The following is a 15,608-nucleotide window of genomic DNA, read 5'->3' on the forward strand; positions in this document are numbered from 1 at the left end:
ATGATAATAATGGATGGGTGCGTCTGCACGATCGTTGAGTCAACTGAGCCTCGATTTGCTTGTCATGGAGCACAATGGCTGCAGTTGATAAGAGCGTAGTTAGCTGCCTCAGGCGCAGAACTTACCTAAGCGTGCTTGTAGAGATCACGTGAATTCTAATAATCATTTCAGTGGGAGTGCGCTGATTGGCTGGAACGTGTCGCGCAGCGAGCGATGCCGCATGCGGAGGAGGAAAACAAAAGCCAAATAACAAAGCCGAGTCATCAGAGGCTCAACAACGCCAATTTGCCGTGCGATGGTTCACACCGCCGAAGCAATTTTGGCTCCCGAATCGCCGCAATGAATTTGGATGTTTGTTCAGTCTGCGGTGTTGCTGTTGCTAAGATTGCTGTGTGTATGAATACTGCTAGTTCTCCGGATGAAGGCGCTCTAGTTCGACTTTTCGATGCCTCCATTTCCGGCTCAGCGGCGGACCCTGTTGGATGAGGACCGATATCTCTCCGATCAAGGTTTGGACTTAGGTTCATGGCTTTGTCGCAGACTATGCTAACATGGATTAGATGTCGGTCTCCTCTACCAGATCATTATTCGCGCCGAGCGCGACCCGGATGTCGAGCGCCGGCCGTTCCGTGCGCTCTTCGCTGCGTACGATGAGGTGATTGCGGAACATGGCTCGGAAGCCGACCAGGATCAGGTCTGCATGCGGTTTCTGTTCAAGATGGGCTCTAAGGGGTTGCGCGACCAACCCCTGTTTGAACGGTTCGAGGAAACGCTGCGGGAGATGGGCATCGTGCTGGAGATGGATAGCACCGAAGATGGTAGCGACAAGACCGGCGCGCATCATACTTCCGTGTCGGGCGCCGACCCGCGACCGTCCGCCGGAGAAGCGCTTGACCGAAGTATACCTCCAACGGAGGATAGCACGCAGCACCGGACAAGGCGGCGGCGCGCCTCGTTCAATTCCATGTATGACGTTGGAGAAGATGCGACGGCGCAGAAGAGCGTGCATCGACCGAGCTCGCGGTCGTCCATGTCTCGGCTGGAGATTGGCAAACCGGACTTCCCTGAACCCCATGAAGACGCTTACGTTAAGCAAGATGTCCCAAAGAGAGAGCACCCGAGCTCTCAATTGGATCGAAATCAGCTATTGGCACAATTTCTGGAGATGGGTCGCCGCTTGATGGATGGTTTGGATCCGTTGGCGCAACCTGACAAACCTCAAGTGATTCCTGGTAATGGGGATCATGTTCCCAGCGTGTCAATGCCACCGACCACTAGCGGTCAGTTGACGTCTTCGTCCTCGCGGGGCTCTTATCGACAATCAATCTCGCATACGTCCAGTGACAGTGAGGTATCGTTGTTCGATGATGATGAGAAGCAACGGACAATCGTGGATCGGAACGTGGGGGATAGCATGCCGCAGAAGGTCAGTTTAGCTGATATGCTACGGGATGCCTCGACTTTTGCTACCTACCGGCGAAGAACAACCGCTCGAAGAATATTGATGAAATGGCTCGAGAAAGCGGTTCGGTCTCAGCAGAGCCACCGCGACATGGAAGCTCTTGCCGTCAACCGCGACCGGATAACGTTGCTTCGCCAGGCATTCGATGTTTGGCGAGCAGGACTCCAGAAGAAGCGTCAAAACATACATACAGAGCGTTTCTTCAAGCACTTGGAGCGCCGCGCCGCGCGCGCCCGCGATCTCTACTTGATGACAAAGGCTTTCACACATTGGGTCCAAGTCACATCGGAGAGGGTGGCGAGGACGGCAGCTGCGCGGCAGCATATCTTGCTCCTAAAATACTTCAACGCTTGGCGGGAAATCACCGCTGTGAACGAATTGAAAGTGCAGCGCTTGAACGCGAAGAGGCCCTTGGATGCTTGGAGGAGGCGACTGCGGCGGGCCCGCGATGATGAAGCGACAGCGGATGCTGTGCTGGCTGCGAATCTCAAGAGGAGATACCTGTTGTCCTGGCGCTGGGCTCTCTGTTATTCGCGCTGGGCGCCCGAGTACAGCGACTACCGGCTGGTGCGACGATCTCTACTCTGCTGGATTCGAGCTTTGCGAACCCAGCGTGAGCGTGAGCATGATACAGAACAGCAATACCGTCGGGGCCTCATTCAAGACGCGTTCCAGAAGTTGCTAGCAAAATCCCGAGCAGTGGCGGCCGCACAAGAGGAGGCGGACTCGGGGTACCGGCACAAGCTCCTCTCCACAAATTTCGAGTCATGGCGAATAGAAGCCCGTCTGGCGCCTCCGGCTGCGCAGGTCGCTGAAAAGGTGGACCGACGGATCCTTAAGACTGCGTTTTCACACTGGCGGCTGCGCTTCCAAGCCATGCAGCAGGCGAAGGAGTTCGATCGGCTACGAGTCATGCGCAACGCCTGGACGAACTGGAATGACCAACTGCGTTGTAATGCTCTCAATGCCCGGATTGAGGAGCGCTTGAAGATGGAGGCACTGTACAAGTGGATTCTTGCAGAACGATGTCGGCTGGCACAGCGAGTCCGCGACCAGCGTATTCAACGAGACACTTTTGCAATTTTCATTTCCACGGCTCGGGAAATGTCGCGGGAGTTGATGCAGCGGGAGGATGAATATGTCTCGCGGCGCGATCGTGATTTAGTCCGATCTGCGTTTCACATATGGAAAGAGAAATTGGCACTTCAGCGGCGGCGCGAATACGCCGCGTCGGAATTCTATTCGCCTCGCGTTGCACGGGATGCCCTGGTGGTCTGGTCTGCGAAGCATCAGCATGTCAAGAAGCTTGAGCGTTGGGCATCTGATGCACGCTACTATTTTTTGATGTCCCGTGTGATCAAGCAGTGGCGACGCGCGACAGCGAATGTGGCAAAGAAACGTCGTCAGGATGCTTATCAAGTGGTCCGACGAAAGATCAAGATGAACCTCGCTACGAATGCGCTGGGGGTATGGCGTGCCAAAGCGCAGCATGTGGCGGAGCTGGAGAGACAGGCCGATCAAATGAGACGGGAGCGATTACGCGCAGTGGTCGCGGACGCGTTCACCCAATGGCACGAACAGGCTACGAAGAAGTTACAGGACATTCAGGACGCAGATGTCTACTACCATCGTCAGCTGGCATACGACTCGCTGGCTCGCTGGATGGACGCCCTGAATCAAGTCCGCGCGCTTGAGGACCAAGCCGACCGTATTGATTTGGCAAAGGTGACGGAAGTCGCGTCGGCTCAGCTCCGAAAACTCAGTCTGCGCATCTTTCAGGTCCGTAGCTCGATCGAGACGGCAGATGCCATGCGCGAGCGAGTCCTACGAAGGCATTTCCGGCGACTCTTTCACCACTGGTTGGAGAAGGCAAGGGCGCAACGCGAAGCACGCGGCTCACCGGGACCGGCCTTTTTCACGTCCACTACGCCTCTGCCGACCGTGCCCGAGGAGACAAGCATGGAGCCTACAACCCCTGGTCCTGCACAGTTTGAACCCACTCTCAATGTCAGTGAGCTAATGACGGAACCTCGGAATCAGAACGAGCAAGTTTCCACGACCCCCGCGACCACGCCGGCATATCTCTTGTCGCCTTCAAAGAGAGCTGCGCGTGCGCGGTCGTTGGCGCAGATGTCTACCACGCCGGCCACGCCTTTGTACTCACCGTTTCCTGGCCGTCTCCGCAGCTTTGCCAGCGCGAGTCGCCCGCTGTCGGGCCGAATACAGAGCAGCCAGCGCCCCTCGTTGGGCGCGATTGTGCGGTTCGCTGTTGAGGAACCAGAGTCTCCCAGCGAGGCGCGACGATCGAGAAGGGATTGACAGTCCCATGTTGATTCCTGTACAGTTTATGCCTACGTACTTGTTCATTGAGTATATTGACGATTTATCATGTTGCATGCATTCGGAGATACCCAGTGTGCATTTGCATATGAGGTCGGCCGGTGTCGGAGTCTGGTTTTCTGTCGAGTCATATTGCACGGAGACACTGTAGATGGGCAATTCAATGAATAAGTAGACTGAAATGCTCTATTCAAATGTAAAAATTCATGATTTGACGCTTTGTTTTTCGAAAAGTCCAAACAAGTTGCGGATTGCAGAAAGGCGGCCATATGATCTGGTCAGTCGTCATTCCGTCGCGTCGGCGAAGCAACACTCGACCGCGCCGATCAACTTCCTCGACTCTCATTCTTGTGCCTCGTTTCTACCGGAATTTCTGTTTTGCCTCTTACGCTCCTTGAAATACCTTTTCTGGCCATGGTGTAGTCCGGCCCACCGGTGTTCTTCTCCATGCGCGCGGTTCTGCCGGGGAGGCCGCAGTCGAAGCTCCAGGCTCTCAGCACTGTGCTGTGGGATGGTCTTCGCATTGTGGTATGCCTACACTTATTCCGCAAAAAATCAGAAAAATGATAATCGGACTAACTTGTGGCTTTTTACTAGGCGTATATTTCCGGCCATGCATTGGTCATCTTGAGCGGCGCGCGATCCCTACTCCAAACTATCTACATCGACGACGCGGAAGATCCGCTCGAAGCTGTTGCTGTCCACGAAGCCACTGGTCGGATCGCCGTGTGTGGAGGATCTCATGTTTTCGTCTACCATCCGAACGGTTTCAAGGGTGAGGCGCTGAAAGTGAGTTTCCATCTGGCCGACAGGGGGTAGTTGTCTAGCTTCTTGTTGCTGATGAACTGGGCGTTCGTTCGTGGGATAGTGGTCTCTCGTACACACTTTTCGTTCCGACGACGACAACGACGGCAAACCCATATCATGCCTCTCATGGGGTTCCGCGGACGAGCTGCTGGTGGCACATTCCAACCTGGCGCTCTGGCACCTAAATCCGGATGGTGAGCCCCGTCTCGCGTGGAAGAAAAAGCTCGCTCGCCCGGCAAAGATCGCTCGGTTCTCCCCCGATGGGGAGCTGGTCGCGTCAACGGGTCAGTATGATCGCCTGGTCAAGCTATGGAGGAGACTCGCGTTCGGCGCGCAGCATGTCAGTTTCGAGGTGTTTTATCTGCCGCACCCCTCGACCGTGACGGGGATACATTGGCGCACACGGCGCCATCGTCAGGAAGCTACGGAGAATGTACTATACACTTTCTGCACGGACAATAAGATCCGGATATGGACGAGTACGGAATCTCAGGCGCTGTCGGCGATGCGTCTGTGGGCGGAAATCGACATGACAACCTCGGTTCCGTCACCGGCAGACTCTGGTCGTCGGTACGGCTTTGTGATTGATGGCGGCGACCTGGCTGCCGCTGCCGAGCGAGCCGTGCTCCGAAGCGCAGAGAGGGCGAGTCCGTCCTTGGAACATTTAGCTCATATTGCGCAGAGGGGTCAAGAGGTATGTGTCGTTGTGGATGACGATGGCCATATGTGTGCCTGGGGTCTGGACAATGTTGGTTCGAAAGACCGGGGTTCCGATGACGTTTTTAAGCTCCTGCAAGCGGAGGGGCTGAAGCTCTCGTTCCCCTCTAGAGATGTTCCAATGGAGGACTATACACAGTTTTATACTTTTGAAGGATCGGCACCCGATGGCTCGCTCTCCATCCTGGTGCATCATTTCGATGGCCGGATAGAATGGCTGGGTTCGCCAATCAATGCGCTGTTTGACCCTCGGTCTACGCGGCAAAACCGGCTTGTTCCTCAAGGCTTGTGGTCTGGCCATCAGGAACCGATCAAGAAGATCGTCCGCAACGCGAACGGCCACGTGCTCGTGTCGCGAACTGATGACAACAACGCAGTGATCTGGCGGCAAAGGTCGCGGCCGTCGGGTCCAGCCCTTGTTCGGCAGAGCTTGCTTTCATCGAGCGAACATATCCACCGGACGTGCGTTATCGGTGATGGGAAGATCCTCGTAAATCTTCACCACGATGGCATCTCGGTGTGGGACATACGGACTTCGCCAGCCGAGCAGTTGGCTCGGTGTACCTCCAGCTTGTCTCGCAAGCCTCTCTGCGTCCTGGAGGTTCCTGCTCCGGAGCAGTCGGACAGGGTTGTCTATGTTGCTGCGATCGGCGCGGACCTCACAGGGACTGCATGGGAGATTAATCTAGCAGCGCTCAAGTCAAAGACTAGCCATGGTACCGAAACAAACGGGGTGGTTCCATTGCTACGGCAGTTCTGCACCTTTAGTCTGAACGGCATGCATGAGGATGTTTCATATATTCTTCCAGTTGATCCGGCCGGTCGTCACGTCCGGACCACCGGGTTTCTGGATGTTTTCGCGCCTGATATTGCGCTCTCATATACCGAGACCGGGACCGTCCAGACATGGGCAGTTAGGGTGAATCGAGAAGATGGGAAGCTGGAGTGGCTGCGAACATCAACGGTTGAGACGGGAATCGCGAGCCCGTCGCTGGCCAGCGGAAGTTCGATTCGCAAGGCTGCTCTGGTCGACCAAGACCGTACGCGGTTAACAATCTGGGACACGAGTGGCGCGCAGTTGGAGTTTGAGGAGCGATTCGCGTCGCACGACATCATCCGGGATCTAGACTGGACGTCCACGCCGGACGAGCAGTCAATACTGGCTGTCGGATTCCCGTACAAGGTCGTTCTGCTGTCGCAGCTACGGTACGACTACCTTGACGCAGGGCCGTCGTGGACGCAGGTCAAGGAGATTCGGATTCGGGATCTGACTCCCCACCCGATTGGCGACTCTTGCTGGCTGAGCAGCGGCAATCTAGTTGTCGGCGCCGGGAACCAGCTTTTTGTCTACGACAAAGACGTTGAGGTCGGCGGACAATTGGTGTCACAGCTACGGATAGCGGCGCGGGACGGGTCGGTGGACTTGTTCGATGTGGTGACGAGACTGAACGGGCCCTTGCCGGTGTACCATCCACAGTTCCTCGCGCAGTGCATTCTCTCGGACAAGATGGACTTGGTCCATATTATCCTCCTGCATCTGCACCGGAAGCTCAAATTCTACACTGAGGGGGATGAGCTGGATACTCTTTTAGGAATTCCTATTGAGAAATTTTATCAGAAAGATGTACGTTTGCCGATGCACGCGAAGTGCGTTATGCTGACTGGGGCAAGGATACGGAACACTACAGCGAGTTTGACGATGAGCCAAAAGTCGTAGACGGGAATATCGCCAATGCTCTATCAGAGCAACTCATGCGCGTGACCTTGCCGCAGCTCTCAAGCCAGGAACAGTTCAGACTGGTGGATACTATTGAATGCGTTGCTACGGTGGAAAAACATCGGCGGTCCATGGACGCTAATGCAGCGCGGTATCTCCTGTTCTTCCGCCAGCATATGCTGCGGCGAAGCCAAGGCGTGGCCAACAAGGACACTGTGTCGTGGCGTGAGATTGTATGGGCGTTGCATAGCGGCAGCCAGGATATCCTGACGGACTTGGTGTCGCGGCAGTTTGGAGGCAAAATGGTATGGAAAGCGGCGAGGGAAAGTGGGATGTTTCTGTGGTTGTCGGATCCGGCGGCTTTGGTAAGATCTGGGGTAATTCTAGTAGCAAGGTCCTTGGGCTGATGGATGTCGTAGAAAGCGCAGCTGGAGATTGTAGCGCGGAACGAGTACACCAAGTCTGACGAAAGGAATCCGGTCGACTGCTCGTTGTATTACTTGGTACTACGGAAGAAAAACGTGCTACAAGGGCTTTGGCGGATGGCTACCTGGCACCGTGAGCAGGCGGCCACGCTGCGGCTTTTGAGCAACAACTTCCAAGAGCCCCGGTGGAAGACGGCGGCAATGAAGAATGCATATGCACTTCTTAGCCGGCACCGATACGGTCAGTTCATCCTCATTGCTATATTGGTGTTTTCCTCTAACGATATAGGCAGAATACGCCGCAGCGTTCTTTATCCTTGCAGATCGCCTTGCCGACGCGGTCCGGGTTTGCATCAACCAGCTCCAGGACATCCAGCTGGCTATTGCGATTGCACGGGTGTACGAGGGCGACGACGGCCCGGTATTCCGGCAGCTCCTGGAGGAGCGAATCTTGCCGCAGGCTGCCGCGGACGGGAACCGGTGGCAGGCGTCGTGGGCATTCTGGATGCTGAAGCGGCGGGGGCTTGCCGTGCGGACCTTGATTGTGAGTTACGTCTAATCCGCCTTTTCGGAATTTTTGGATTGACAGAATTCTAGTCGCCTATCGAGTCGCTTCTCCCATCCCTGTCAGGGCTGCCTAGTCCTCCCTCGGACAACGCTGGAGCCGTCCCACTACAAGCCAAGTCCTACCTCTCCAACGACCCGGCGCTGGCAGTGCTATACGAACAGCTACGCGAAAAGACATTCCAGACCCTCCAGGGCGCGAGCCGAATCTCCCCCTCCGCTGAATGGTTCTTCGTCATGCGCAACGCGCGGCTCTACGACCGGATGGGATGCGACCTTCTCGCGCTCGATCTGGTGCGAAACTGGTCGTTCCTGCATCCACTGACCACGACGACTACTCCCGTGCAGGGTCGCCATCATCGCCGGGCCAGCAGTTTAGTCATTGACGATCGAGATCAACTACGACGTCCCACCGACGAGAGGGCTGATGGCCCGCTGCCGCCGTCCCCAACTGCGACGAAGGCGAAGGTGGCACCGACGATGTTCCAGGAGCCGGATGCGAATACATTATTGGATAGTTTTGGGTTCTGATGAGAGTTTTACAACGCATTGACACGTTTAAATGTTACTGTAATAATATGCAGGGTTTGGAGGAGTGGTGAATAGCACTGATGGTGTCGGCCGTTTTTAGATCTAGACTGAAGAACCGGAGCATTCGTTCCGATGGACCTCAATGATATACATGCATGATATTCAGTAGACCGGAGATGATGAAACAAGCCGTAATAGTACATTCGATAGCGAACCCAAATCAATTCCGCAACCCCAGCAGCAGACTTGTGTTCTTTCCACCCTCCTTTCCATCGCCGCCACCCGGCAAATACGTCACGTTGGGGTTATTGGCAAGAGTTTGCGCAATCTCCCTTGTGGCATCGATACGACGAATCTGAATGAGGCCATCACCGGCCTTGGCAACAGCCCTGCTGATAATATCCGCACTCTCGGCTTCACCCTCGGCGCGGATGACGTTGGCCTGGCGTTCCTGCTCGGCGCGCTCGACGACAAATCGGGCCCGCTCAGCGTCCTGCTGCGCGATCTGCTTTTGCTCGACGGCGCGCGTGAACTCCTTGCCAAAAGTCATGTGCGTGATGGACACATCTTCAAGGGCAATACCGAACTGCTCCGCGCGCCGCATCAGGTCCGTACGGATGCGGTTCGAGACCGCTTCTCGCTGGGTGATGAGCTCAGCGGCGTCGAACTGCGCGACGATGGCCTTGAGGACTTCGTTGCCGATTGAGGGGAGGACTCGCTCGTCGTAGTCTGTTCCGTAGGACTAAAGCTCAATTAGCCTAGCTCAAGAGCTTTTTCCACAGGGAAAGGGGAGACGTTACTTGGTAGATTTTAGGCAGCTTTGGAACCTCTGGCCGATGCAGAACTCGTAGTGTCAAGCTGACCATCTGCAGGTCTTTACTGCCCGTGGTGGTCGAGATATTGCGCGGCTTTGTGCGGACATCGTAGATGATGCTCTTCTGCAGCCAGGGGATCAGGAAATGCGTGCCCTCACCGACGACCTTGTCCTGCACACCCGTCAAGCGGTCGAAAATGACGGCGCGCGACCCGCCCTTGACATCGTACATGGACGCGTCGATCAGCATAGCGGCCGCCACGGGCGGCAGGGCCCATCGGAGGAGAGCGTTTGTCATCTTTTTAACCCGGTTGTTGACCTTTGGCTTGTTGATCAGGCCGTGACAGCTTGATGATGACCGGATGTTCCGCTCGGCACCCGTAAATCGTAATCCTTGACATTCCATTTTCGGGTTAGCGCACATCATCGATCTCAACTTCCAACTTCCGAATCATCATCGTCTCCCGATCCTCTACGACGAACGTTTGAATTGATCAACCAGTTCTACTCCTGCTCAACGGCTCCAATCCCAGATCCTCGCCACCATGCACGAGCACGCTGATCCCAAGCACGGAGTGTGAGTTTCCCATCCCTATTGCCAAACGCGGCTGAATCCGCAATCCTCCATTGAACGCTTCCAATTGCTAACCACAACATAGTTTCCTGGGCGGCTGGGGCGACCTTGGTACGTACACGCCGATCTTCCACCTCGCATCGATCGCTGCGACGATGTAGGCACGAGCGAATTCTAACTTCATCCCGAATGAACAGGTTGCACTACCCCCCAGCGAGGCATTGTGACCTACTCACTCTCGCCGAACCGGCAGCGTCCGTTTGCCGGCGCCGCGCACGCCGCCATCTTCAACACCTTCCGCCGATTCCGCCACCAGGTGCTCTACGTGGCTCCGCCGTTTATCGTGGCGTATGCGGCTATGAACTGGGCCATTGAGCGGTGCGTATACACTATATTCGGGCCTATGGCTTGTTATATGGGTACTGACGGGAGTAGCAATGAGTATCTCAACTCCAAGGCTGGCCGTCTGGCTGAGGGCACAGAGGAGTAAACTTGTCTTTTCTTTGCGATATAGAGCGAGGCATGGCCTGTACAGTATGAATTGAGATGCATTGCATTCGTTTGGTCAATTTAAATCATATGTTAAATCTTAGTTATGTTCCTCCTGTTTCATGGTATGTAGGAGTAACCACAGAGTATATGTCTACAGTATGAGCACCACAATGCGGCATTAAATCTGTCAAACCGCAACGAATTCTTCGCTTGGCTGCGGTATCGGGCATAGATAGCCTTGAGGCTCGGCCCAGTGGCCAAAAAAAAAAAAAAAAGGGACCTAAAAGAAAACCCTACTTTGACCAGAGTCTGACCAGTCAGATCACAAGAATTTCCACCTTTTTTACAAAAGCGTTTTTCGAGACATGAATTTTCGACCCCTCATTTCTTTGCGGTCCTGCTAGCTATTTCTTTGCCCACTACTTCTCACCGTTTGTTCCTTGATTCCCCTCGTTCGGGTTCTGATCTTCACTCTTTTTCTCTTCCGCTAGTCTCTGAGTTCGTTGATTATACTTGTGAAAAGACCGTGTCGTCTTTTTACAAAAAATCATAGAGCCAAAATGAGCGAGATCACTCACCCCACCATCAAAGGTAAAAATATGCCCCTCGGAAAAGAAATCCAATTCAATCAATTGAAAGCTAATGGGTTTTTTATAGATGGATGGTTCGTCGAGGCGAACGACATGTGGCCTGGACAGGCCATGACCCTCAAGGTCAAGGAAGTCCTCCACCACGAGAAGTCGCAGTACCAGGATGTGCTTATCTTTGAGAGCACGGATCACGGCACGGTGCTGGTGCTGGACAATGTCATTCAGTGCACTGAGCGGGATGAGTTCTCGTACGTCTTATTTCTTCGCTCAGCGGAAGGAGTCTTCTCGCTGACAGGAAGAGGGGTGCAGGTATCAGGAGATGATCACCCACCTAGCCATGATGTCTCACCCGAACCCGAAGAAGGTCCTCGTCATTGGTGGCGGTGATGGTGGTGTGCTGCGTGAGGTGGTCAAGCATGAGTCTGTTGAGGAGGCTATTCTCTGCGACATTGATGAGGTAGGCTTCCGCTCCTCACTTTTGGCAACCGAGCATGATGAAGGCTAATAGTAGAGTATAGGCCGTCATCCGCCTCTCCAAGAAGTACCTCCCCGGCATGAGCATTGGCTTCCAGCACCCCAACGTCAAGGTGCACATCGGCGACGGCTTCAAGTTCCTGGAGCAATTCGAGAACGAATTCGACGTGATCATCACCGATAGCTCGGACCCCGAGGGCCCCGCCGAGAGTCTCTTCCAGAAGCCCTACTTTGAGCTGCTCAACAAGGCCCTGCGGGACGGAGGGGTGATCACGACCCAAGGTTGTTCGTTACCTTTCATACTCCCCTCGCAACCTGTCCTTAGAGACCACACCATGAGACACAATCCTGTCCTTTATAACTTGATTGATGTCTGTTCTGGAAAAAAGGGGAATTCCTTGATCTTGCTAACGGTTTCTTTTTTACTTTCACAGCCGAGAACCAATGGCTCCATCTCCCCCTCATTGCCAACCTCCGCAAGGTCTGCCGTGAGGTCTTCCCCGTCGCCGAATACGCCTACGCCTCCGTTCCGACCTATCCGTCCGGCCAGATCGGTTTCATGGTCTGCTGCAAGGATCCCAACCGTGACGTGCGCGAGCCCCTCCGTCGCTGGTCCAAAGAAGAGGAGGAGAAGCTCTGCCGCTATTACAACGCCGAGATGCACCGCGCGAGCTTTGTCCTGCCCAACTTTGCGCGTAAGGCGTTGGGTGATTAGCTCATTGCTATCATCACCTCTTCTTCTCCTTCGCATACATATATGTATGATGGGATTGTTGCTGCTGTTGCTGTTGTTGTTGTCGTTGTCGATGATGATAAAAAGAATGGATATGTGTTCGATGTATCGTTCGGGTTGTTGGTGTTACTATATGAATACACTTATATATGGGGTGAAAAATTCTTTTCATTGATTCTTCGTACATGAAACCATAAAAAACAAACCACCTAATATTTCAAAAAAACTCTTTATCCCATGCACACATTTCGAGAACGTAAAAAAAAAAAAAAAAAAATACTAAACCAGGTTCTGGAAAGCACGGTTGATGGGCGAGCGCACCTTCTCGCCCTTGTAGAACTCAATCGTGGCAAGCGCCCGCTTGCTGATACCCTCAGGCGTGAACTCGAACTTCTCGTAGAGCTTCTTGTACGGGCCAGAAGCACCGAAGCGGTTGAGACCAAACTGCTCGTGCGAGTAGCGCTCCCAACCAATCGTCGAGAGCGCCTCGACCGACAGCACGGGGATGCCGTCCGGAAGCACCTCCAGGCGGTACTCCTTGGGCTGCGCGTCGAACACCTCCCAGCAGGGGATCGACACGACGCGCGCCGACACGTTGTGCTTCTCCTTGAGATGGTTGGCCGCGTCGACGGAGAGGCCGACCTCCGAACCAGCGGACACGATGATGATGTCCGCGTTGGGCGCGTCGTGAACGATGTAGCCGCCCTTGAGCGCCTTCTCGATCGTCGACGTCTGCAGCTGCGGCAGGTTCTGCCGCGTCAGCGCCAGGATACTTGGCGTGTGCTTCGCCGTCAGCGCAGAGTAGTAAGCTGCGCTGGTCTCGTTGCCGTCGGCCGGACGCCAGACCATCAGGTTCGGCGTCGCACGGAAGTGCGCCAGCGTCTCAATCGGCTGGTGGGTCGGGCCGTCCTCACCCAGACCGATCGAGTCGTGCGTCGCAATCCAGACCGTCCGCACCTGCGACAGCGCAGACAGACGCACCGCACCGGCCGCGTACGACACAAAGTTCAGGAAGGTACCCGCAACGGGCAGCACGGTGCCGTACGCCGCCAGACCGTTCATGATGGCACCCATACCGTGCTCACGCACACCGTAGCGCAGGTAGCGGCCGGACCAGTCGCCAATGCCGTACTCCGGAGGCTGGAAGTCAACAGCCGACTTCCAGCGGGTGTTGTTCGAGCCAGTCAGATCCGCAGATCCGGACAGCAGCTCGGGAACCGCGCCCTGGATCGCCTCCAGAACGGCCTCGGACAGCTTGCGGGTCGCAACAGCCGAGTCCGTCGGCTTGTACGTCGGCAGGTGCTTCTCCCATCCCTCGGGGAGGTCACCCCGCAGACGGCGCTGCAAATCAGCGTGCTCCGTCGGGTACTCGGACGCATACTTGGCCAACAGGTTGTTCCACTCCTGCTCCTTGGCAGCGCCCTCCGCCGAGCGCTTGTGGTACAGGTCATAGACGGCCTGCGGAACGACGAAGCTCTGCTCGGGATCGAAACCGAAGGCCTTCTTGACGTTCTGGGCATCGTCCGCCTTGAGCGGGTTGCCGTGCACGCCACCGGTGCCCTGCAGCTTGGAGCCGTATCCGATGGTGGTGGTGATCTTGATCACGGACGGCTTGTCCTTGACCTCCTGCGCCTTACGAATGGCTTCCTCGATGCCCTGCAGATCGTGGTCACCATCCTTGACCCACTGGGTGTGCCAGCCGTAGGCCTCGAAGCGCTTAAGAACATCTTCCGTGAAGGCGCACTTGGTGTCGCCATCTACACATCCATTAGCTACCGATCTTTCCATTGCACTGTCAAATCACCTACCAATGGAGATGTGGTTGTCGTCGTAGAGAGCAATCAGGTTGCCAAGCTTGAGGTGGCCAGCCATACTGGCAGCCTCAGCGGCAACACCCTCCATGGCGCAGCCATCACCGAAGATAGTATATGTGTAGTTGTTGAACAGGTCATAGCCGGGCTTGTTGAAGATGGCGGCGGAGTGGGCCTGGGCAATGGCCAGACCGACGGCGTTGGCAAAACCCTGACCGAGAGGGCCGGTGGTCACCTCGACACCGGGGGTCTCGTGGGACTCGGGGTGGCCGGGGGTGATGCTGCCGACTTGCTGAAGGGAGTTAGCAGAATTCTTTCCCTTCCCCTTTTCGGTCTACGTACTCGGAAGTTCTTCAAGTCATCCAAGGTAACATCATAACCAAAGAGATGCAGCAACGCATATTGCAGCATGCAGCCATGACCATTCCTGACCCGCATATTAGCAAGCATTCCAACCACCCCCTCTTGAGAAGGGACACCTACGAAAGCACGAATCGATCCCGATTCACCCATTTGGGGTTCTTGGGGTTGAAGTTCATGAATTTGTTGAAGAGCACATGGGCCGTGGGCGCCAGACCCATCGGCGCACCCGGGTGGCCGGAGTTGGCCTTGGAAGTGGCATCCACCGCGAGGACGCGGATGGTGTTGATAGCCAATTGATCGACGTCGGAGTAGCCCATGATCGGTGATACCTCTAGCGATGGCGACCGTTAGCAGGGAGCTCCGGATAAACCACAAGCAACGCCGTATGCAGCAGCATTGCGGGGGAGGAAAACAAGGCTCTCTCGGACGTACCAGTTCAGACCAGACAAGAGAGATTGAACAAAGAAATCAACCAAGGCGACTCTTAAGTAGGCCGATCAGAGAGATGTCCAGAGGAAAGGAAAAAGAAAAGAAGAAGAAAGGAAAAAATCCCGGCAGAGTTGGCAATAGAAGATATTAGAAGAGAGAAATAGCAGGGAGGGGCAGTCTGTCTCTGGCGGGGCGAACGGCGGCGGATCTCCAAAGTTCTTCAATTCTACAGCAGTGGGGGAACAAAGGCCCTGGGGGGAACGGTTCAATCCGGGTGTTCTGGCTTTTTAGTGCCTGAGATTCCTGAAGCATTCGAGATCATGAACTCGTTGCATTTCTAAGCGATCTCTAATCCATCTCGTCTCTCCGCAATACAGTCCCAACGGATTACGATATCACAATCCCAGCCCGACAAGAGCAGAGTCCCAATTGCTCCCGACCAAGAAGAGTCCTGCATACTCCTCTACCCACGCCTTACGTCATTTCGCCTCTTTAATCTCTCCTGCTTCAACCAGTGATGCTGCTGACGGTGGAACGGAGTTGAAACCGCAAGTGCAATACCCGATTCCCGCCTCGCAATAGGCTATTCCCAGGACGAGCTAGAGGTAACTTTAGCCAAGCACAACATCCCTCTCAACATATCCCGATACTTTTTTTTTTTTTATCCCGGAGGGCTACCAAGCCACTGACGAGTCAGAGGCTTGTACGGTGTGCATTATGGGCAAGAGCCTGACTAATCCACATACTGACCGGACGGGCGGACCA

The 15,608-nt window shown here is 55.0% G+C and overlaps 6 protein-coding genes across 6 annotated transcripts; 4 read left to right on the top strand and 2 right to left on the bottom strand.

Annotated features, from left to right (window-relative positions):
- Positions 1-445: 445 nt before the first annotated feature.
- On the top strand, positions 446-3,781 carry VTN49DRAFT_2752 (uncharacterized protein; the record flags this gene model as incomplete). Its single annotated transcript, XM_069410512.1, has 2 exons — positions 446-509; positions 561-3,781. 2 exons carry the CDS (start codon positions 446-448, stop codon positions 3,779-3,781), a joined length of 3,285 nt encoding a protein of 1,094 aa, XP_069269310.1.
- Positions 3,782-4,249: 468 nt separating this feature from the next.
- VTN49DRAFT_2753 (uncharacterized protein) lies at positions 4,250-8,563 on the top strand (the record flags this gene model as incomplete). The annotated part of the gene is made up of 7 exons (XM_069410513.1): positions 4,250-4,330; positions 4,400-4,591; positions 4,671-6,950; positions 6,998-7,408; positions 7,463-7,709; positions 7,762-8,012; positions 8,066-8,563. The coding sequence occupies 7 exons, from the start codon at positions 4,250-4,252 to the stop codon at positions 8,561-8,563; spliced, it is 3,960 nt and encodes a 1,319-aa protein (XP_069269311.1).
- A 220-nt stretch (positions 8,564-8,783) lies between these two features.
- On the bottom strand, positions 8,784-9,783 carry VTN49DRAFT_2754 (uncharacterized protein; the record flags this gene model as incomplete). The annotated part of the gene is made up of 2 exons (XM_069410514.1): positions 8,784-9,305; positions 9,364-9,783. The coding sequence occupies 2 exons, from the start codon at positions 9,781-9,783 to the stop codon at positions 8,784-8,786; spliced, it is 942 nt and encodes a 313-aa protein (XP_069269312.1).
- Positions 9,784-9,922: 139 nt separating this feature from the next.
- Positions 9,923-10,441, top strand: VTN49DRAFT_2755 (uncharacterized protein; the record flags this gene model as incomplete). The annotated part of the gene is made up of 4 exons (XM_069410515.1): positions 9,923-9,954; positions 10,037-10,062; positions 10,149-10,329; positions 10,387-10,441. The coding sequence occupies 4 exons, from the start codon at positions 9,923-9,925 to the stop codon at positions 10,439-10,441; spliced, it is 294 nt and encodes a 97-aa protein (XP_069269313.1).
- A 562-nt stretch (positions 10,442-11,003) lies between these two features.
- On the top strand, positions 11,004-12,222 carry VTN49DRAFT_2756 (uncharacterized protein; the record flags this gene model as incomplete). Its single annotated transcript, XM_069410516.1, has 5 exons — positions 11,004-11,034; positions 11,101-11,281; positions 11,343-11,490; positions 11,552-11,792; positions 11,942-12,222. 5 exons carry the CDS (start codon positions 11,004-11,006, stop codon positions 12,220-12,222), a joined length of 882 nt encoding a protein of 293 aa, XP_069269314.1.
- Positions 12,223-12,519: 297 nt separating this feature from the next.
- VTN49DRAFT_2757 (uncharacterized protein) lies at positions 12,520-14,731 on the bottom strand (the record flags this gene model as incomplete). Its single annotated transcript, XM_069410517.1, has 4 exons — positions 12,520-13,997; positions 14,049-14,343; positions 14,394-14,478; positions 14,535-14,731. The coding sequence occupies 4 exons, from the start codon at positions 14,729-14,731 to the stop codon at positions 12,520-12,522; spliced, it is 2,055 nt and encodes a 684-aa protein (XP_069269315.1).
- Positions 14,732-15,608: the final 877 nt, after the last annotated feature.

This window comes from Thermomyces lanuginosus (assembly GCF_041956635.1).
Source record: "Thermomyces lanuginosus strain ATCC 200065 unplaced genomic scaffold VTN49scaffold_27, whole genome shotgun sequence".
Taxonomy (NCBI): domain Eukaryota; kingdom Fungi; phylum Ascomycota; class Eurotiomycetes; order Eurotiales; family Trichocomaceae; genus Thermomyces; species Thermomyces lanuginosus.